This window comes from Fistularia commersonii, chromosome 15 (assembly GCF_037954325.1).
Source record: "Fistularia commersonii isolate RoL2024-O1a breed Wild chromosome 15, RoL_Fcom_v1.0, whole genome shotgun sequence".
Lineage (NCBI taxonomy): Eukaryota > Metazoa > Chordata > Actinopteri > Syngnathiformes > Fistulariidae > Fistularia > Fistularia commersonii.
Genome location: NC_141298.1, coordinates 16,816,318 through 16,839,769, shown reverse-complemented (window position 1 = coordinate 16,839,769; position 23,452 = coordinate 16,816,318). Strand labels below are relative to the sequence as shown.

The 23,452-nt window shown below is 46.7% G+C and overlaps 1 protein-coding gene across 2 annotated transcripts in view; it reads right to left on the bottom strand.

Annotated features, from left to right (window-relative positions):
• auts2a (activator of transcription and developmental regulator AUTS2 a) overlaps positions 1 to 21,710 on the bottom strand; it is a 435,895-nt gene extending 414,185 nt beyond the window's left edge. Inside the window, exons 1-2 of one of the 2 annotated variants that reach the window (XM_086160359.1) lie at positions 21,270 to 21,710; positions 19,280 to 19,941 (exon numbers count right to left, since the gene is read on the bottom strand). In XM_086160359.1, coding sequence (XP_086016485.1) covers positions 19,280 to 19,567 — 288 coding nt within the window. In that variant the 5' untranslated portion in view covers positions 19,568 to 19,941; positions 21,270 to 21,710. The remainder of the gene's footprint in view (positions 1 to 19,279; positions 19,942 to 21,269) is intronic. The other variant, XM_086160358.1, reaches the window with a different exon arrangement.
• Positions 21,711 to 23,452: the final 1,742 nt, after the last annotated feature.

Sequence of the window (23,452 nt, the reverse complement as noted above, 5' to 3'; positions counted from 1 at the left end):
TGTCCCTTCGTCCACAGGCCTCATGCTGCAAGGCCAACACACACACACACACACACACACACACACGGGCAAAAGCATCCCTAACCACACCGCCATTAGTATGCACTGTGCAGCTAAGCATGAAAGGGTTTCCTCTCAAGTAGAAGAAGGAAAAAAAAAATCTGCCCAAATGCATCATCGTGGGGGCCATTACACACAAAAGGGAGTGTGTGACTCCAGCCATGGCTCTACTTCAGAGATGGCATTTTACGATCGGCATCCGCTAACATTTATCTTTCCCACCACCATCAACCGACAGCGCCGACGCCGCCCGCCACCTTCGCATCAGTCACAGGAAGCTCCTGCCTCTGAATGGGACGGAAAACAGTCACGCAGAGCCATAAATATGTATTTGTCTTCACTGGGTCACGTCAATTACAGTAAGATGAGGCGCTAAAACACACACACACACACACACACACACACAGGTACTGTCTGAATGGTGTTGTTTCACAGCATTGTGCAGGGAGGTTAGAAGAAGAAAAAATGAGATGAGATGGACTTGAAGGGTCCAATGCTTGGGAAATTGTTTAGCAGCAACAGCAGCAGCAGCAAGACATACAAGGACAAGCTAGCTAAATAAATACAAGTAAATAAATAAAATTCATGAAAAAAATACATTTAAAAAAGAAATAAAAAGATAAAGGACAATACAGTGACAAACTAACTAAAAATACAAGTAAATAAATAAAATTCATGAAATTAAAAAAAATGTAAAAAGTAATAAAAAGATAAAGGACAAGACAGTGACAAGCTAACTAAAAAATACAAGTAAATAAATAAAGTTCATGAAATAAAATATATATTTGAAAAAGAAATAAAAAGATAAAAGACAAGACAGTGACAATCTAACTAAAAAATACAAGTAAATAAATAAAATTCATGAAATAAAAAAAATGTAAAAATAAATAAAAAAATAAGGGCAAAGACAGTGACAAGCTAGCTAAAAAAAACACAAGTAAATAAAAAAAATCATGAAATAAAATACATTTAAAAAAGGAATAAAAGGATAAAGGACAAGACAGTGACAAGCTAACTAAAAATTACAAGTAAATCAATAAAATAAAATAAAAATTAAAATAAATGCATAAAATACATTTAAAAAAGAAAGAAAAAGATAAAAGGATAAGACAGTGACTACCTAGCCAAAAAATGTGAGTAAATAAATACATAAAATAAAAATGAACACATAAAATGAAATGAATAACAAAAAAGAAATGAAAAGATAAAGGGCAAGACAGTGACAAGCTAGCTAAAAAAAATACAAGTAAATAAATAAAATGAATAATAAAATAAATAAATAATAAAATTAAAAAAATACATAAAATAAAATAAAATAAAGTTAAGATAATAAATTCAAAAACTAAAGGACAAGACAGTGATTAGCTAGCTAAAAACACAAGCAAAAAAATACATAAATAAAAACAACTTTGATATGTAAAAACAAAAATACACACATTTGTGGATGTCTTGCTATCTTTTCATTTTCTCATGCATTTACATTATACTTGTATTTCTTGATACCGTCACTGCGCTGCTGTTGTGACAAAAAAAAAAAAAAAAAACCCTATGTGGATGGATAAAGTACATCTTATAAAATATAAGTTATAAAAGAAATGCTTCTATTGTGACATACAATCATACATGGAGCACGACATCAGTGTATCTCAACAACACTCGGACAGGCTGGGAGGAACCGAGAATCGAACCAGGAATGTTCTGTTCCAAGGACGACCGCTCTGAAGGAACGATTCAAGCGGCGTTCTTCAAAAAAAGTAACAAAGGAGAACCCGGCGTGGATGGTAAGTCCGGGAAAACAACGACGCCGTGTTACGGAGAGCTCGCAGTCGTCTGCAAAGAATCGCCCCGTCCCTGACCTTTGACAAGGAACTCGTCGCATGTCAACACTTGCCATTATGGCGATCTTAAAGCGGTTATAACGTCCCTCAAATAACACGCTGCATGCGGTTCAGGCTTGAAGGAATGTTGTAAGGACGGGTTCAAGTGTCCTTTGTGGCCGAACGGAACCCGAGGTCGTCTGCAGAAACAGAGATGACATTGAACCGCGTCCAGGCGAGAAGGTCGCGGAAAACGTTGCCACGTCGAATCGGGAGTCGATGTTTCGCGGCGGCGAACGCGTTATTCCGTGCGAACGAGCGATCTGAGGAGACTCCTTCCCGTCGAGGGAATTTCGGATTTGACGAAATTCCCTCGACGTTCAAGCGAGACGGCGCATTCGGAAGGACACGACGTGATGCAGCTGCAAATACGGGGCGTGAAAAAGCAGCGATGGAGTTTTAAGGAGTGCGTAAAGAGCGTCTCTCCACCCTCCGCCGCCCGCCGACGTCCCTCAGTCCCATCCCTTCTGCTTCGCGTCGACTCCTAGCGCCGATGCCGCTCGTTGCTCGTTTCCCCGCCCCCACCGGCGAGCAGCTATTTGTTTTGCCCGGGTGCACGCCGCTGCGCCGCTGTCGGATTCGCTTCCCCCGTTCGAGCGTCCGCCGGGGGCACGTGAGCGAACCGCAGACGAACCCCGAATCCACGACGCGACATCAATCAGACCTTCTACTTTGCATTTTATTTGCGCAGGAAGCGTGCAGGCCGGGAGCCGGGTTCAGACAGGAAAGCAAACAGCCGTGTTGAATGTATAGATGCAGACATTTACATTACATTACATTACATTTGGCAGACGCTTTTATCCAAAGCGATTAACAATAGAGGACATAAGCGCTGCAAATAACACTTGCAAATACAAGATGCACAGGAAATATACAGAACAGTAAGCTAGGGTTAGTAGTTTTTTTTTTTTTTTTGGACGAAGACGTACACAAACGTACACACTGCATCGCCTAACTTGCTGCCTAACCTGATCTGGGGCATCAGCGCAGTAAAAAGTCCTGAAAGAGAAATGTTTTTACCTGTTTCTTGAAGGTTGAGAGAGATGATGCTAGTCTTGTTGCTTCCGGAAGTTTGTTCCACCACTGAGGTAGTAGAACTGAGAACAGTTTTGCCTGAGATCGCTTAGAGCGAGCAAACCAAAGACAAAGGCTCACCTGGACAATCTCCAGCAAGCTACCAAACTGCCAGGTGAAGCTCGCCGACCTGAGCAGGCTGGCTGGCTACCTAGCCTCTCAAAACTCCAGATCCCGACGGCGACCTGAGCAGGCTGGCTAGCTTGCCGGCTAGCCTCTCGAAACTCTGGATCTCGACGGTGACCTGAGCTGGCTGGCTAGCTAGCTAGCCGGCGATCTGAGCCGGCTGGCTGGCTAGCTAGCCTCTCAAAACTCCAGATCCCGACGGCGACCTGAGCTGGCTGGCTGGCTAGCTAGCCTGCCAGCCTCCCGAAACTCCAGATCCCGATGGCGCCTAGCAAGACGGCATTTCCATCGGCCGAAATCTTCTCGCTCCTCCTGCTCCACCATCTCTCCCTCCACCAAAAATCCATCTCCGACATCCAGCTCCAACACTTGCCTCCTCACAGCAGCGCGACACTCAGCTGCACACCGGCGAAGCTCCTCCAGCTCGTCCCTGGACTGGCGCTCATCGCCACACTCTGCAATCATGGACTTCTTCCCAATAATTCTGTGTATGTTCTGTTTCTTCTGTTTTTTTACTTGTGAAGCGTCTTTGAGTCTCATGAAAAGCGCTATAAAAATCCCATGTATTATTATTATTATTATTAAAAGGTACTGCTAGTAGGTTTAGACGGCAGACGGGTTTCCTCCCCCTTCGCTTAACGCACATGTTCATTTCGGTTCCCCCCCCCCGATGCCGCCGCCCCACGTGCTGAAGGGTGTCTTGCAAACGCATGGATTTACACCGGCGTTTTTACAGCCTGTTGCTCCTGGCAGTCACAGCCCAGCCAACCAGGACGCACGGCGCCGACAGATGGGGAGGTTTTCAGCCGAGGCGGGGAAACAGCGAACCCGAAGGAGGGGAGATAACGGCTAAGAGCCAAAAACGCCGACCGGAAGGTAATCCGTGGACGGAAATGGAGGTTTCTTAGGACCTCCATGAAGAGTGGGGGTCTCCAAGTGAGGCCAGGGGATAAATATGGACCCAAGACGATGGGCTGCTACCATCATTTGAGATAAACTTAATTGATCCCCATTGGGTAAATTCTTTCGTCACAGTTAGAGCGTCGATAAATATGAATATAAAGATTAATAGAGAGACAATTAAAATCTCTCCTCGCTTAACGGCGTACTCAAGAGTTACGACGGGCATTATGACCAATATTCAGTTGAGAGTTAGCGTACCCAAATATAGCCGGGTACGATAAGTTGGGCTTTTTTGGGACACAGTTGTTGACAAATTGGAAATGTAGTTTATATAGCAAAAGTGTTTCAACATTTCAATAGCGACATACAGTGAGAAGGCAATACGGTCTTAGTGCAGAGCATGCTAGCGGTTAGCCGCTATTGCACAATTTACGCTGAGGCTCAAGGGTCGGCTGCCTCACCGCACGTCTCTTCTCGGTATTTGAAGATCTAAAACTGGTGAAGTTCGATGAAAAATACATTCATAGTGCAAATCACTGATAAATAGAACCATTTCATTCGACATTTTTTTTCTTTCCAAGATTGGCGAGTGAGGCACGGCCTCTCCTGCCTCCCCTGACTGCACCGCACTGATATAGAGGCAAACAATCATTCACCCTCTCGCTCACATTTCCAAAATAGGCTTCAACAAAATACGATCTTATTTTATTCAGCCTCTCATTCACACGTCCAGTTCAGTGTTTCAACATTTCAATAGCGACATACAGAGAGACAGCAATACTGTCTTTATGCAGAGCATGCTAGCGATCAGCCGTCATTGCGCGATCTACGCTGAGGCTCAACGGGCGGCTGCCTCACCGCACGTCTCTTCTCAGTGGGGTTCTACGAAATACGATCTTATTTTATTCATCCTCACATTCACACGCCCAGACAGTTCAGATCCAACGAACCTCCGGTATTTTTTTGGACCGCGGAGAACCCTGAGGAACCCTATGGAGACATGAGTAGAACATGGAGGTGGTGAGAATCGAACCACGAGACCGAAGAGGCCTTTATATTGAGGGGTTCAAAGACCCTCAAGTGAAGAAACTCAGGTCCAGTTGCCACGAAATAAGAAGATTTTTTTCCACAGACATCCAACCGTGGACCTTCCTGCCATGCTAACCATGCTAAAGATGCTACATAAGAAAACGCCGAATTGCCCCGTAGGTGACGGCAGATAGCTGCTGCACAAAGTCATATGTAGACGACGGTTTCAACGGGTACGTAACTCCGTCTTAAATTCTAAGTCACGCTTTATCTGATGCGGAGGTGACGTTGGGTTTCATTAAGGCGTCAGTCAGCGCGCTGTCACGGCTCGTTTATTGCACGCCATACATCAACGACTGACACGTCCCCGAAATGCCGCTAAATTAATACCAGCCATTACTGCCAAGAGACTGGAATAAATACATACAGCGGCGGAGCGTGGAAAAATTAATTAAAACGCCTGGGAAAAAAAAAAAGGAGATATCGGTCACGAGATAGAAACAGCTATCAAGGCGACTCGGCTCGCCGAAAACCTTCGCGGGACTCTGAAGGTTTTACTTCGATCGCTCCGGAACGAGGCTTTCCAAAGAAGAAAAAACAAAAAAAAAAAAAAAAACACACCAGCCTGATACTTGTATCTCTTAATTGTTCGAAATGTCTTTTTTTTTTTTTTCTCCCCTTCTCTCTCAACCCTCCTTTAGAAACAAGCTGTCGATACATTTGATTTCACATTAGCCTCTTTCTTGCGATGAAGTGCCGATCGATGCGTTCCTTCATCCTCCTCCTCCACCTCCGGGCGGGTTTGCTGAGGGCTGCGCCGCGGGAAAAAAAAAAAAAAAAAAATCAATTGTCTCTGAAAACGCTGACATTTTGGACGTCGTCGTCCCGCCGACGGGAAAAGGGGGAGCAGAAAACTGCGGTTGGTCATCTCCATTCTTGAGGAGAACATCCTCTGTTGACATAATTACCGGCGTGGATCCCGTCGGCTCGGAGCCGCGGACTCCAGATGTCAATAGCCGTTAATTAGCGGGTCATTATTTGTTATTCGAAGGTGGGAAAACTTATCAATGAGCCCATTATGGTCTTGTTTGGGCCTCGAGGGCGACTCGCCGTCAAAACGCCGCCGCAGAAAAACAAAACATGCCGGACAGGAAACTGAAATTGCTGGAAAAAAGCACAGGGAAGCTCTTTGGAGCTCTTGCCGGCGTCTTTGCTAACGATTGACTGGTTCCCCGCCGCCCGCCGGTCAGAAGCTAGCGTATCGCTATTTGACGCAGGTTTGTATGACACCGCAAATCAGATGCAATGCAACATGCGTTCAAGGTGCTTGAGATAACAAGCTCTAGCATAATGGTGTTTTCTTCTCTCTGCTAGCTAAGGTTAGCTTTTTGTGGAGCTGGGTGTAACAAAGCTAATTGACCACAAGACGAAATGCTCCGCGATGCTATATTGGGTCTGGCGGGGCTGCAACATGATGCTATTCCTCATGTGGTGGTTCCCGCGGCGATGGAATTTAGTCACAATTCTTGCTGAAATCTTTTTGTCGAGGCAACTGGACTTCAATTTCTTCACTCCGAGACGTTGTCCGAACTCTGGCCACAGAAGACAGACGGTTCCAGAGTCAAAGAAGACAAAACAGAAGAACCGTCTCTGGACCAGAGGAGGGCACCTCAAATACGACGTTTCACAAACATTGTGCTGGGATCCATACCAAGACGGGTTTGGACCAGGACCTTCTGCACCCTCCAAACAACCAGGAGAGATCAACCTCCAGAATTAGCCCCTGGTACCTTCCACCTGAGCCTCATCCTTTGTTTAGCTTCACCTTTTCACATTTCAATCCAGGTAATACCAAAAATGTTGCTCATTTGTCCCCAATGAACAACACCCCGTTAGCATAACACCCCCTTTAGAGCTAGCTTCTGCCCATCAACTCCTCCATTTGCATAATAAGCCACCATAACCTGGACCCGCTCACAACCCTGGAACAATTGGAACTGAAGACGCTCTGGGATGAGGTTCTGAAACGTCTTCAAGCGAAGAAATTCAAGTCCAGATGCCACGACAAGAAGATTTCTACGAGAATCCCCCATGACCTGGACGACTGAGAACCTCCAAAGACATCCAACTACGGACCTTCCTGCTGTGAGGCCGAAGCGCTAACCATGCTAAAGATGCTAAAGATGCTAAAGAGCGCCGAATTGCCCCGAAGGTTACAGCAGACGGCTCCGCAGACATTTCTTGACAAAAGCAATAAAAGTTTGGAGTCGACCTCCTAACCGAATCATTTGCGTGTCACAACGGATGCTAATACTGTGATCGGGTGGATCCTGACGGATTTAAGTCCGCGTCGCTCGGCGCCTCCCAAAAAAAGCCGCAAAAAAACGCGATTCAATAAAGAACAGCTTAGTCGACAAAAAAAAAAGAAAAAAAGGCCCCTTTGTTCCGGGACAAAGTCAGCAGAAAAGCAATCGCGCGGCGGCTAAAATGCAGACCGTCACGCTATCGGGCCCGACCGCAGTGCGTCAACTCGCGTCTCAAACTAATGCGGCGTTATTAAAGAAAGATACACGAGTCGGGGGAATCCGACCGAGACGGGAGCGTCTGCCAAAACGGGGCGGGAGTTGGATCTTGTAAAACATGCCTTCGGTGTTCCTCTCGGCGTCTGATATCGAAGGAACAGAAGAGCTTGTCGCTCGCGGTGTCTTCACCCGCCGCCTCGCTCAGAGGACGGCGTCAACGCTCCCCGACACGTGTTCGTAATTGATAAATGAGCTGTTGCTCGAGTGTCGGCACAAGGACAAACATGTCATCAGACGATCGTCTGATGCCGTTTTAAACAAAAGCCCCCCTTTTTTTTGGGGCGTAGGGGCGCAAAAACAAAGTCTTCTAAATGCGTTTGTTGGCTGAGACAGCCGGCGGTGACAGAAGGCGCTCGTCTCCTTCTCAATGTCAGACACGTCGGAATCGCTTCGGCGAGGAGGAGCTCGGAGGAGCTCGGAGGTCGAAGCGAGCGGAAATCCGGTTTTGAAACTTCTTTTTTTTTGTTTTTTGTTTCCATTATCGGCGGCACGCTTGCGCAGCGGTTAGCGCCTCCAGCTCGTAGCCAGAAGGTCCCCGGTTGGATCCCCACAGGGAGGCCTCTGTGCGTGGAGGTTCCTCAGGGTTCTCCGGGTTCCTCCCGCAGTCCAAACACATTCAGGAGCTTCATTGGAGAACCTACATTGTCCAGACGTGTGAATGAGAGGGTGAATGAGGGAATCGGTCAGAAAGACATGAATGAGCGAGTGAATGGTTGTAGGTCTCGATATATCATGTGAATGAGAGGGTGAATGGCTGTACGTGTCTAGATGTAGCCCTGTAATCTACTGCCAACCAGTCCAGGGTGAATACATGAATGCATGAATGAATGAATATCACAAACACAAATCATTTGAGCCTTTGCAGTTCGGCTCGAATGCCCGAGAGAAAAATTTAGGAGCGTTTAAAGGTTTTGTTATTGCCGATTGTCTTCCAACGGCAGGATTCAAAGTGAATGAGTGAGCGTGGACGAGTTTATCAAGGGGTTTGGAGGGAGAATAAACATTCGACGCTAAAGAAATGTCATTTGTCCTCGACCACGAGGAGGAAAATGACTTTCCCGTTTCTGTTTATCCCCATCCGGAACGATGCAACACTGCTAGCTACGTTTCCCCCCCGCGCCGGACGTGCTAGCCAGATAACGTCGGCATTGAAACCATTTGTCAGGGCTAACGCGCAAACTGACAAGCGGCGGAATGGCCTCGCACCCTCACCGCAGAGCTTCTCTAAGGTCGCCGACCTACTTTCGAGGTGTTTTTTTCCCCTCAGGACGGCTGCGCTAACAGCCTGATGCATCATAAACATCTCCGGGCGGAGCTTTTCGGACGGCGTCCTCATGCAAATATGAAGCCTCCTTTGGAGGATCCACTCCTGCAACCGGCGAGGACAACGGAAACGCAACATTCGTGAAGGGCGGTTCCAATTTCAAAGTTCTGGGCGCTAACACGGCTATGGGGACGTCCTTGCTAGGCTAAGACAAAAACACAATGGGAACAAATGGTGCGATCCCTTGGCGGTATCTTCTCCGTTCCTTGGCGGTATCTTCCGCACGTCCTGTTCCGCCATTCATGTAATGCGTGTCACGTGCCCGGTTTTGTTCCCGTGCAATCTGTTAGCTCTCGACGGCGTTGAGTTCGGAGAGATATTTAGAAAAACAAGAGAACCCGCGGGAGCCCCGCGGGACGGCGTGAATAAAGAAGTCTTTCAGGACCTATAAATGCAAAGTGAGGGTAAAACAAGATGCTGCAAATGTTCCAATTTAGGCAGCGCTGTGTTTGCTCTGTTCGTGGTATTATCACGGGCAGTCAATCATGTAATAGACTGCTGTTAACACGCTGAGCAAGGAAATGAGGTCCTGATATTGGAGGTGAAAAAAAACAGAAACACGGGAGTCAATCTGGCCTTCAGGTGTAACGTCTGATTGCAGACGAAGGAGGGCTGCGTGCGAAGAGCGGGATTGGAAAAGGAGTCGGGAGGACGATCGTTCATGCAAACAGAACATGCATATATACGTTAATAACAACGCTGCCATGCGTTCATTTCGATGGATAAATAAGGGAAAAAATTAAGTCCATTAAACGAAGGTGTTTTCAAATGCAATAAACTTGGAAATATAAACAATTTTTTTTTTTTTTTAAACAGATTATACTTTATACTTTTACACTTCAGAGTTTAATTATTCATTTGTTAAATAGATTATACTTTGCACTTTTATACCTCATAGTTTATTTATTTGTTGTTTTTATTTGTTTATTTACTCGTATTTCATTTCATTCACTTGTATTTTGTCACTGTCTTGTCATTGCATGTCTTCCCAATTTCCAAAGCATGGGTTCATTAAAATAAAATAAATATAAAATAAAAATAAATAAATAAAATTAATTAAAATACCATACATTACTATAATATATAATACTATATAACATTAAAATAAATAATTAAAATACTGCTCTTTGCACACAATGCAGGAAGGAGCACCTCAATGCTAAACCTGTTGGCGCTAGCACGCGGGTCGCCAACGGTACCTTAGCGAAGGAGCTAACAGCTTCGCTACTGAGAGCGTTGCGTGTCAACGCCCGACCACGTGAAATATCAGAGTCCACATCAGATACGAGTTGGCGTGAAGGGAGACGACGCTCTTCTCCACGGTTGGAGGTCTGTATCGTGGAACAACGGGCGAGTAAACGCTCATTCAGTCATTCGGACAAATCGAAATGTCTTTTTCACTGTGTCAAATACTGAAACGCCCAAAATGACAGCGGATTCAGACGGAGACCCCTGATCCGGTTCGTACCGTAAGCGTCTCCGGTCCGGGACGCTTCTGAGCCAAGAGTGAAATACGGTAAAGATTTTATAAGAGGCGCATTCAGTGATTTAGCAATTTTCCTGAAGTGCAGGGATAGATTGCTGCCCGGGGCATTTCGGTAACATTTATCTCCGAACCGGCGCCTCCGGTGTGACAGCCGCAGCTCAGTGCTTCCATCTCGGCACAGTGATGCGGCTCTCCGGCTTGGTTTTTCCAGCTTAAGGTTCATATTCGAGAAAATCATCCGCCGAGCTGTTCATTTGAGAGAAGAATATCTAAAAAGGGAACAAGTCGGACTCTCTCGGAATCAGCAAATAGATCATTAGAGAGCCGTCCTTATTTGCAGAGGAGTTCTGCGTGGCTCCTCGTGGAACGCAACGCTCTGCAGAGCAGACATCGGGTTACGTACCCTAATTATCACACTATTTAGCGCACCTGAATGTTAGCCGCAGCCTCGACGTTTGAAAAAAACCTGTACATTTATAGGGCGCACTTGTCCGTAAGTGTCCATTTTGCTTCGTTGTCTTCTTTACGTTGAGTCGGGTTGTTGACAGAAACCAGTTTGGAGAAGATATAGACCGACGAGGGCAACCTCTGACGTTTGAGAAGGTACTCCCGCTTTTGGCTAGGAACCGTTCGTCTAAGCTAATCCAATGAGCTGAAAGGAGCCGGATGATGACATGGGAGAAGGTCCTAGCATCCTTATATTTTCCCCGAATCAGGCTGAGGAGATCTGGCGTCTGCCCATCTTTGATCTTATATGTATTAAAACTACATCTCATTAACATAAATTAGCGACGCTTCTGGGTGTAAATCAACGGCGGCTCTTATTACACCGTCCAAAATGAACATTAGGATAAATCGCAAATCAAAATGAAGTACTTCCAACGGCGGAGAGACGATCCCGCCCATTTGGACGCGACAAATGGGGAAGATCAGACGAGAAGCCATTACAGAAATAAACCAATAGGGTTATTTCATTCATTCATGCATTCATTCATTCATACAACCATTCACCCTCTCATTCACTTACATGTCATTTAGATATATATCCATTCACCCTGTCATTCACGTCGTGCAGAGATGTACACTCAACTATTGACACGTCAGGTAGAAACATACAACCATTCACCCATTCATTCAAATGTCACATAGACATAGAACTATTCACCCTCTCATTCACATGTTGTGTCGGGACGCAGCGCTATTCACTCCTTTTCAGTCATATAGATATAAAACCATCACCCCTTCATTCACTCAGAGACACAAAACCATTCATCCTTTCATTCACACACCTTATAGAGACATACAACCATTCACCCTCCCATTCACGCGTTGAATAGAGACGTACAACTGCTCACCCACTCATTCACATGTCGTATCGGGACGTAGCGCCATTCACTCCTATTCACTAAGTCATATAGATATAAAACCATTCACCCTCTCATTCACGCGTTGAATAGAGACATACAACTATTCACCCTCTCATTCACATGTCGCACAGGGACATAGAGCCATTCAGTCATATAGATATATAAAACCATTCACCCTTTCATTCACTCAGAGACACAAACCATTCATCCTTTCATTCACACACCTTATAGAGACATGCAACCATTCACCCTCTCATACATGCCATACAGAGACGTACACCCATTCATTCATTCATTCATTAACATGTCATAGATATACATAATCCACCCTTTCATTCACTTATAGAGACATACAACCATTCACCCTCTCATTCACCTGTTGAATAGAGACGTACAACTATTCACCCACTCATTCATATCAAATAGAAACACAACCATTCATCCTTTCACGAACACATCATATATACAATAATTCACCCTCTCATTCATGTCAACCCCATGAACAATTATTCACCCTTTCATTCCTTCATCCTCCTTTCATTCACGCACCTTCTCGGCGCGAACAGCCATTCACCCTCTCATTCACATCATACAGACGTACACCCATTCACTCATTCATAAACATCATATTGAGACTGTCATTCATGTGAGAAAAAGACATAAAACCAGTCGCTCTTTTGTTAAAATGTCACGTAGACGTCCAAGCGTTCACCTTCTTCTTCGCGCACCTTCTATGGACAGACAACCATTCACCCTGTCACGACACTGGCCGGGATTGTCAGCGGACGCGTCGAACAATGGAGTCATTCTGGAGTCCCGGAGAGGAGCTGGTTTCTTCCCAGACAGAGGAAGGCCTGTTCATTCATGCTTTGTGACCGGCTTTTTTTTTTTTTTCTTTTTTTTTTTTTCGCCGTATGGATAAACTTGAAGTTCAATACAACCGCGGGGACAAAGACGAAGCAAATCACAACCGCATTAGCAGTAGGTGACGACCCGATGCTAACAGACAGCGAAAAAGTGAGGAGGGGGCGACCAAGGCGGCGACGGCGGGAGCTAGAAATGCAAGATTCGGAAATCAGGCGTGGGAGCTGCATCTCTGCAGCCTGCTGGTGACAGATGGAGAGCTACACCTCCAGGGGTTTGACCTCATCACAATGTAACTTCACCCAGACAGGAGCCACCGGTGCCGCGATACGCCTGTGCGACCGCGAGCAAACAAAGAATTAACCACAGCTCACAGCGGTAGAATTTGCTTAACAGTCGGGATAAGAAACCAGATTAGCGCAGGAGTCGCAGACGGCGACTTTGGAACGATCGGAGGGAGGAAAACTCGCGGAAGATGATGCGGGAAATAAAGTGAGCGAGAAGAAATCCAATTATTTAACATCGTTTAGAGGAAAAGCTACAGAGGCGGCGGCAACTTGCATCCTTTATTAAATAAGGAAGGCGTCTATCTGGCTGGAAAATCTGACGCCGCGAGTCTGTGTTGTACTCAAGAGGCGTTTTTCTGATTTAGCGTTTCAATTAAATGTCTCATTAAATGGGCATTTTTGAGTCGTTCATCAACGGCGCCGTTTCTTTCGGTCGCATTTAATCTTTATTAGAATTGGGGGGGGGGGTTAAAAAAAATAAAAATAAAATTCAGTGTCTTCGTAAGAAACGGCGCGATTCACCCGGAGTCATTGTTTCAGGGAGCTCCCGAGGAAAATGGGCTTTAAATTACGGAGAACAAATGCCGTGCATGGAAGAGTGGAGCAACAATGGCGAAACAGGTTTTCGGTTTCTTCATTTCAATTTCCTCTAAGACACAAAAGCTCCTTTGGCGCCGCTGGAGCTTTTCTGCGGCTCCTTTTTCACGAAGGAGGTAACTTCTCGGTGCATCGGGACGGCGGGGAAACCGGGGGATCGTGAACCTCCGGCTCCTGGAGGCCGAGTTGGTCTTTCTAAAACCCTCCTGGTCACCGGTCGCATGTTTTCTCGGGACCAAATGGACGGAAGCGGCGAAAAAAAGGGAACGGCAAAGAGGTCCGAGCTCTTCTGGTCTGCTGGCCTCGGAGGGGTTTCACAGAGGAACGGCTATATTTTGGCCAGAATTAGCTAACGCTAGCTAACGGCTAACAACGTTCCTCAATGCAGAGAGAAGATAAAAACATCCATCTGATTGTCCATTTTATTATTCCATAAAGACGTGGCAGCTTCCAAATCCGTGTCGTCTTGCTCTTTTTTTCTACTTCGGCGGGAACGCAAAAAATAAAAAGTGGCGGCTAATATATGGACTTTTTGGGGGGGGGCTAACGAGCTTCACGCCGCTAAAACGTTTATCCTCGTCACATCGAACCGATGAAATGACCGGGAAATTCTGAGTCCGTTCAACTCCGACACCGAAAAGACGACTTTGACGGTTTTAGTGCGCAGGAGGAAGGCCGAGATAGCGACCGGCTAAACCAGGGGTCGGCAACCCGTAACACCCAAAGAGCCATTTGGACCCGGTTTCCTCGGAAAAGAAAACACTGGGAGCCGCAATTACTTTTTGACGTCTAAAATAAAGGGACCACTGTATATATTGCTTTTTATTACCTTTACACTTTGTATAAACAAGTGTGAAGTGTGTTGCTTCTGAAATTCACAAAAAATTTTATTTATGTAATGAACCCATTTTGAGCTTTGGGCTTTCAGAGCGTGTAGCGGAGCCTTGACCTGAATTTTAAAAATAAATCGGGAAAAAAAATCACTGCGTCAGTAAACGATAAAAAATAAATATTTGCAAAATATCTTCATAAATATTTATTTTTTGGCGGGGAAACCGGCTTCCGCGAGTGTGACGTTATTTTGAAAGGCGAAAAATAATAAATATAATTTTATTGAATATTTCAAGATCACAATAATCTTCCAACTTAGAACTAAAAGTTAAAAAAAGGAATTAACACAAATGAAATGCCGCATGCGGGTTGCCGACCCCGGTCTAGCCAAGAATAAGAACAACCTTATTTATCCCGAAGGAAATTGTTATGCCAGAGTTTCAAGTAAAAACATAACAATAATAAATAATAATTGATAAAAATAAATAAATATAAAAATAAATTAAAAATAAATAAATATTGAGGTGCGCTCAATTGTCCGGAAATTACGGTACTTCCTGGAACCAAATTTGAACCGGACACTTCTCGGAACTGTGTTTTTACAACTTTTCTGTTGTTTATCTGAGGAAAAAAAAGGAATAAATAAAGATAAAAAAATAAAATAAATAAAAAGGAATAAATACCCTCTTAACAAGACCCGTTCACCTCTGGGACCGAAGAGCGAGATCCTAGGCGACCCCTCAAACCCAGGACATGAACTTTCCCAACCACTCCCCTCTGGCGGGAGGTTGCAGTCCATCAGGACCAAAACTAACTTCCACAAAAACGGTTCCTTTCCGTCGCCATGCCGACCCCTCGCATGCGCTACCTTGCACCGCTTTGCACAACCAACCGCCATCTCGCTTTTCTGTTTCACACGATTTAATACCCGTTAGATGATTTCCGTTTAGCGCCGTCAACCGAAGCTAATTCCTCGTAGTTGCAGAATCACTCGGCGAATAAAGCGATCGGGAACCAACAGAGGACATTCAGAAGCTTCGGCTCCGTCCCTCGGACACTTAAACAAACGTGATTGCCAATTTCTTCCAAAGCATTTCATCAGACATTCCAACACTCACGGAATTGTATGTCTTTCCCGCTAACCGAGCCATCGGTCCGATTTTTTTCTTCTGACTCCAGGTGGACTCGACTCGTTAGAAAGTACCTTTATTTCCATAAACTTGTATGCTCAAGTCTGTATGATGAAAGGACGCTTCAAGTACATCTTGTGATTCACAAATACCACTTCCAGCGAACTGTAATTGCCCCCCCCCCCAAAAAAAAATCCTAATTGGAGCCGTGTTAGCGGGCGAGCCGGCTGGCTAGGAAGGCCTCGGCGGTATTATTTTCACCGCCGCCGCGTCCTTTCATCTCGCGCCAGAAGAAAAGCCGGCTTTTCGACATCATAAGCAGCGGCCCGGTGTTGTCCCTCCGTTCACCCGAGCTATGTCGAGGATGCGATGGCTCCGCCGAGGAGAATAGCGAGCGTAGCATAGCGCGACGGCGCGAATAGTCGCAAAGGCGGGTTTCCCCGGTGAGCCGCGAGGTCATTACGGCGGCGAGAGGAGTTTCGTCGACTCGCCGATCGCAACTCATCCGACTTCCAGTCGCCGTGTGAACAGAAATATGAGTCATCCCCCTCACGCGCCGCCTCCGTTATTAATGTGGCCATTACTTTTGGGACGCGGTGCAACAAACCGCTAGATTTAAAGCTCTCCGGCAGAGCTAAGAAGTATTGCATTTCGATATCGCCGCCCCCCCTCCCCCCGTTCGGAGGATACGAGACGGCATTAATAAGCTGTCGAATTCCGTCGCAAAAGGCAAAAAAAAAAAAAAACAAACAAAAAAAACGCCGGTGAGTGTGTTGTTGCTCACAGACAAACGCAAAGATAATTTGTTTTTCACGGCTGAGATTTTATTGCTCTGTCAACGCTCCGAGTCGAGACGTTACAAACGGCTTCTGCATCGCCGTGATTTCATATACATTCAATCCGACACCAACAGCGGCCTTTTTATTAGGTACGGGTCCGACGGACGGAGCGCCTGGGAAGGATTCAAGCCAGGATCCGACACGGAAACAGATGATCGATACCGTTCGGCGTTGTCGAGAGCTCCGGGTGAATGGAAAATAAAGTAAGGGCTAAAAACACGTACATTTATATTCCGAAAAACACGCAGGGCCCGGAATTGCCCGTTGTCGTACAGCAGAAGCACTCGCCACCAATTTAATTTGTTCTTTGAATCAATGTTTCCCATTTAAATCAACGTAAACGCCATCGATCCGTTCTCCAGACCCCAAAACACACAGCAAACTTTTCCATGGGTTTATTTGAAGCGAAAATTCAGAAAGGAATCAAAGATACGCTTGTTCCCTTTCACTAAATCAGCAAAAGTAAAGGCTTCTCCCACATGAGGCTAACGCTAACGCTATCTCCAGCAAGCTGCGTGTCACTAATCCAAGCTAACAATAACTTTACTTTGTTAGCGTCGTCGCCCCTTTAGCCACATCAGTCACTTTTGTTCTCCAGAATCGCGCAGATGTTTGGCTTAGACGTACCCAGTGCTCGGAGAGATCTGTAACACCAACACCGCTCTCGCGTTTAGCTATTACTTCCTTCTTCAGATCGACTTTAACTCTTAACACCGCTAGCACGAGCCCTTTCAACCTTTTTGGGAGACCTAGCTTACTGAAAAAAGGTATTATAACAGGAAAACACGAGGATAAACGATGTAAACAATGCAGAGCAGAACGCACGACCGCAGCTACGCCACAACCCCGCGATCCACAAAGCGAGCAAGGTTTGTTTGTGCGTTCGTACACCGATTATACGAGCAGAACGCAACAATAAACGATGTAAACATCGCAGAGCGGCGCACACGGCTGACGCTATGCTACAAGGCTAGAACGAGGGCTTCTTCGCAACCCGATTCAAATTTGATTTAAAATTGTAAGCCAATTTGTGATCAGGAGCGTTCGTACTGAGCTCAGTAGAATAAGAAGGTGAACGGTATGAGGGGGCGTTACTTGTATGCTTCTATGTGGAAAATTACCTCGGTGCTCAAGGTCAAACAAGAACATCTGGAAAAGCAAAAAAGGCTCAAATAAGCTTTCGTTAAAAGTTTGCAAAAAGAGTATCTCCAAATGAAGAAAACTATCGTCGGGAGACGCCACCGGGCCGGCCGGACGACGGACGCTCGGACAATCGCCGCCCGCTCCGGCGAGCTCCGTAACCAGCCGGGAGCGATCCTGGATTTTATTCATGAACAGGATCGATGCCGCCTCGGGTGAACAATCCGACCCGCTCCCCAAACTCGGGTGTTTTCATGAATTCAGCGGCAGAGTCCAAAATTTCGGACCCGGCCGCGCGCCGCTATCGTTTCGATAATCTCCGAGGAATTTCTTTTTTCCTCCCCCTCCACCCCGAGCACCTTGTTAGCCATTAGAAGTCCAACAGATACAGGCTGGCACAAGAATTTTGATTTGCTAGCGAGTTATTTTTTTATTCCGCCGCGTGCAGCGGCGGGCTGGAACATTGTGGTGTTGCTTACAGCGCCGGACTTCCAATAAGGCGCACAAAGCAACACACCTGCAGAGGCTTGCAAAACCAAAGTACGATTTCCATTTTCATTTCAGCTGGTAGAATATTTGTATTACCGGGCTCACAAGAGAAGGTCCTGCCACCTCGTTTTTGAGAAAAAAGACCGAGATAATGAAAGACCGCGTCCGTGATTGGACCGGGGTCAAGGCGCCGCTTCGGTCGCTCGCGGAAAGACGGCGAAGCCGACCGCGATGAGCCGGTTAGCTTATCGATCGCGCGTTCATTGTCCTTGCAAACTCGAGTCCCTCGTATCCGTGTTTAAAAAAAACGCGAGACAACATCAGTGGAAATAGCGAAGGAAAGAAGGTCAAAGCCGCCGCGGAGGCAGAGAAAGGACACCCGGGCTCAAGGGCTTCGCCGCGACCCAACAATATCTGGCGGAATCAAAGTTAAAAACATCTTGATCTGACGAGCGAAGGCGTGCGGCGCGTATTCCCGAGACGGGCCGCGCTGAACGGGAGATGGGTATCGCGCGGCGCGCGTTTGAAACGCGGGACGGCGCCGTCTGACCTTGCGGAGACAAACGCCGGTTTTTCAAATCCTGCAGAAATGTGAGGGGAATATTCAGCTGGAAAAACAAGCAGGTTCTCCAGATGCTAGCGGATTCATCTCTGAAGGACGGCGGCGGTAATGAGGATCGCTCACGCCGGCGAGGTCGCCCGGGAAAAAAAAAAAAGGATACGAGGAACTCGCCCGGAAGGAGACGACGTGACGTCCGACACCTCGCGTCTCGGAAGCACAAACAGCGGCGGGTTCGGAGGGGAAAAAGAGGGGTATTAAGGCGATACTTGACCACAATTGTCAAAACACGAGGAGGAAAAATGGCAGACTTGTGCGGACTCTGTGCCAGGGAGCACTTAGCCTGTTCCCAACTCTTGCGGTAACACCTTATTAAGATCATTTTCCCTTCATTTCTCACTCCTCCAGTTTGTCTCCATTATAGGAATTTCCGCCGTCTACACAAATGGCTCGCCGGCGTTCGGCGTAATTCAGGATATATCATCGGGAGGCGGCCGCCTGCCAGCTACGCATTCCAAGGAGCAGCCAGACGACAATAAACGACTCCCTCTTCGGTTTAACCGTTCTAAGGCCTTGCAAAGGGGGAGGAAGAAAAAAAAAACAAGAAAACAAACCCGGCGCGCCGCGGAGGACAATAGCAGCGATCTGTTAGCGATCCGTTAGCGACCCTGTTAGCGCGTCTTTACATCGCCGAGGCCTTTTTGGCGGTTCTTACCTCCAGAGCCTCCAGGGTCACGAAGCCGGCGATGGAGAAGCCGTCGATGATGTCCTCCTCGGCGGACGTAGACTCCTTTCGCTTCCTCCGCGGGGGTCTGGGCCGGGACGAGGACGGACCCCTGTCGCCCTCGCGCTCCGAGTCGGAGGAAAAGCGGAAGAGGGAACCCTTAACATGGCCGTTCTTTATCCCGTTCGATCTCTCGCGATCCCTCTCCGACCTGGACTTCCTCTTCTTGCGGAGGAGGCCGCTGGATCGCGGCCCGTCCATTTCTTTCGCGGCGAACATCCCGATAAACCCGTCTCTCGCGGGGGAATCAAATCTCCTCCTGACGGGTAGAAAATCCAGAAGCTCTCCGGGAATATCCAACCGAATGTCGTCGACGCGCCGGATCCGGGGCGACCGCGTAACATCCACCGGCCGAGGCCTCGCCGCATCCAGTCGCCCGACCCGGCTTAGTTCCCAGAAGGTGGTGGGTCGAATCCCGATGAGCTGGAAACGCCTTCTCGGCGCCGCTGTCCGTCCCGTCCCGTCAAGTCAGAACCGAGGTCTGCTCGGGGAGCGCTTCCTGCCGCGGCGAGCCGAGCAGGCGGCGCCGCATCTTTTCCTCCTCCGGCCCTTCTTCCTCTTCATGCACGGCGGACGGCGGCGGACGCCCTTTCCTGCGAGATAAAGAGGGCGGGGAGAACGTGCATTTGCAACGAGTTCACTCAGCAAGTTCAACTGTGCATTTAGTTAATGAGCCATTTTCCCCCAAAAAAAAAAAAAAAGGTGCCGCACGCGACACGAGGAGGGGGTTTGCCGTTGCACGTATTGCGAGATGAATGTTTGATGAGAGCGTCCGCGGTCCGATCTGCCGGGTTACGCCGCGCTTCCTCGCGCCGCCGGGCTATTACACCCCGAGACGAGACCGTAATGCGCCGTAAGTGCTCTTTTACCGCCGTCTCTTAAGTTCCGTGCCAACCTCGTAACCCCGGCTGCGCCGTTTTTAACGATTTCTTTAATTACGCGCCACCGTTTTTCAGTTCGCTACTCCCGAACCTCTTGACGGGAACGCGCCGCTATCGACGGCGAAGCTCTCGCGGCTAATTGTGAGTTAAGCGCAAGGGGGGGGGGGGGGAGACGCGCGACAGAGCGATTGCACCTCCAGGCCGGCGGCCCACCGTTGACCCCGAAACGACGCGTGGATTAAATGACTAACCGATCGGCGCTAGGCTACTCTCCAACTCTTCGGTTCAACTTGCGGAGGTTCGTTCAGGTGACCTCTCGCCAGCCTTAAGGGCCGCCGATCTTTGGGTAAAGACGCGCGAAGCTAAAAAACGTGACCTTCCCGCTCCACGAAAGCGGGTCACAGGTGGCGCCCGATTGGACGAACCCCAACGGGACGCGCCTTTTCTGTCTTGACAGCGAAGGCGTGCGTCCAGGAAAGGAAGGCCGAACGTCCAACGGGTCCCTCCGGTTTTAGAACGTCCGTGGGATGAAACCGGACAGAGGGCTTCTCGGTACTTTCTCGGAGGGGGTGCGCGTACACCTCGGCCACCATCTTTCAACTTTACATCGTCTGTCTGTCAAGAAGAAAAGCACCGCCTCCAGCAAAAGTGAACATTTAAGGACAAAAAACGCACGACAAAGGCAGGTCCAGCATCACCAGCACCACCGCGGTGCAGATCCTCCGAACCTGACGCCTCTGACAAAAGAGTAAGTAAATAAAATAGATCCGCGGAGGGGGAAGCCGGTCTGTGCACCCGGTTCTGCAGCCCAGAAGCCGGCGGTGGAGGGGGGGTGGGGGGGTCGGGCTCCCCCACAACCCCCCCCCCCCCTTGTCTCCGCTCACAGCCCCTTTTTGTCTGGCTGCGCTGTCAGCGGAGATCCCGGGCTCGGTGATCCGCTCCAGCCCGCAGCAGCGGCGGCGGCGGCGGCGGCGGAAGCGGCGGCGGCGGCGGCGGCGGTGGTCGTGTTGGCGGCGGCGGCGGCGGCGCTGCTGCCTCACCGCTCCGGTTCTCCCGGCTTCACCCGCAACACACACGCAACAAAAAAAAGCAAAACCCTCTCACTCTTTTTTTTTTTTTTTTTTTTTTCCCTTTTTTCTTTTCTTTTCTTAAGCTCCAAGACACGTCATGCAAAACCAAGAAATGCAAACCCTTGCGAGTGGGGAGGGACCGTCCGGATAAGTTGCAGGCCTTCGGTCACTATTATTTTTGTTTCAATAAAATAAAAAAATTAAAAAAAAAAAACAGGTAAAAATAGAGATCTCTGGAGAAGGAGTGGAGCTGATAAAATAAATCCTGCAAAAACGTGGGGAGGGGGGGGGGAAAGCAGAGGGTGATCTCTTCCACCTCCTCCACCTCCTCCTCCACCTCCTCTCCCCCGATCCGAGCGTCGGGATCCCGGAGACTGGAGGGGGAACCGGGGCGCAGGGATACCGGCGGTGCCGCAGTGCCGCTCTGCAGGCTGGAGCGCTTCCTCCTCGGCGCAAATAGTGCTCGCCTGCGGACGGCGGGACGGCGTGCGGCGGCGGGCGGGCGGGCTGGCGAGGGGGAGGAGGAGGAGGGAGGAAGACGGGTTTCAACGCCGGATCGCACCTTCTGCTTTCGCTGCGTTGCGGGATGAAGAGGGAAGAAAGGGAAGAAGGGGGAAATAAAAAAAAAAAAAAAGATCCGCCGGTGTGATAAAGCATCATCACAACGCACCGGTGGTGCACCGGGCAGAGTTTGCGTGCGGGTTGAATAAACGTGCAAGTTTCTTTTTTAGGCAAGAAGGAAAGAAATATTAAAAAAGAAGAAAAAAAAAAAAAAAAAAGGGATTTTTTTTTTTTTTTGTAATCGGGGGAAACAAATCGGGTCCTGGATAAGGAAGACAGCGATAAATGCAAAAAAAAAAAGAAAAAGAAGAACATTTGAAATTTAAGAAATTTAATTTTGGGGAAAAATAAATATTTAAATTTTTTTTTATAATGTTTAATTTGAAATTATAATTAAAATTTAATTTATTTTGTTGAAATTTAGTTTTTCAGGGACAGAAATTTCTTAACAAAAAGGTTAAAAGAATCTGTTTTGTAAAGGGTATCTTTGTTTTAGTCAAAAAATGGTTTTGTTTAACCAGGGAAACATTTTTTTTAAAAAAAGTACAATTAAAAAATTTTCACTGAAAGTCGTTGAGGGAACAAAAACAACATTTAACATACGAAGTAAAAGAAAGAAAGGAATAAATATCTGCTGATGTGATAAAGCATCATCACAACGCACCGGTGGTGCACCGGGCAGAGTTTGCGTGCGGGTTGAATAAACGTGCAAGTTTCTTTTTTAGGCAAGAAGGAAAGAAATATTAAAAAAGAAGAAAAAAAAAAAAAAAAAAGGGATTTTTTTTTTTTTTTGTAATCGGGGGAAACAAATCGGGTCCTGGATAAGGAAGACAGCGATAAATGCAAAAAAAAAAAGAAAAAGAAGAACATTTGAAATTTAAGAAATTTAATTTTGGGGAAAAATAAATATTTAAATTTTTTTTTATAATGTTTAATTTGAAATTATAATTAAAATTTAATTTATTTTGTTGAAATTTAGTTTTTCAGGGACAGAAATTTCTTAACAAAAAGGTTAAAAGAATCTGTTTTGTAAAGGGTATCTTTGTTTTAGTCAAAAAATGGTTTTGTTTAACCAGGGAAACATTTTTTTTAAAAAAAGTACAATTAAAAAATTTTCACTGAAAGTCGTTGAGGGAACAAAAACAACATTTAACATACGAAGTAAAAGAAAGAAAGGAATAAATATCTGCTGATGTGATAAAGCATCATCACAACGCACCGGTGGTGCACCGGCAGAGTTTGCGTGCGGGTTGAATAAACGTGCAAGTTTCTTTTTTAGGCAAGAAGGAAAGAATTATTCAAAAAAAAAAAAAGGGAGGATTTTTTTTTTTTAATTAGGGAAACAGGAGTCCTGGATAAGGAATCCAGTGATAAATGCAAAAAAAAAAAGGAAAAAAAGGAAAAGAAGAATATTTGAAAATTAAGAAATTTTATTTTTGGTAAAAATGAATATTTAAAAAAAAAAATTATAGTGTTAGATTTGAAAATATAATAAAAATTTAAAATATTTAGTTGAAATTTAGTTTTCAGGGACAAAAATATCTTAACAAAAAGGTTAAAAGAATCAGCTTTGTAAAGGGTATCTTTGTTTT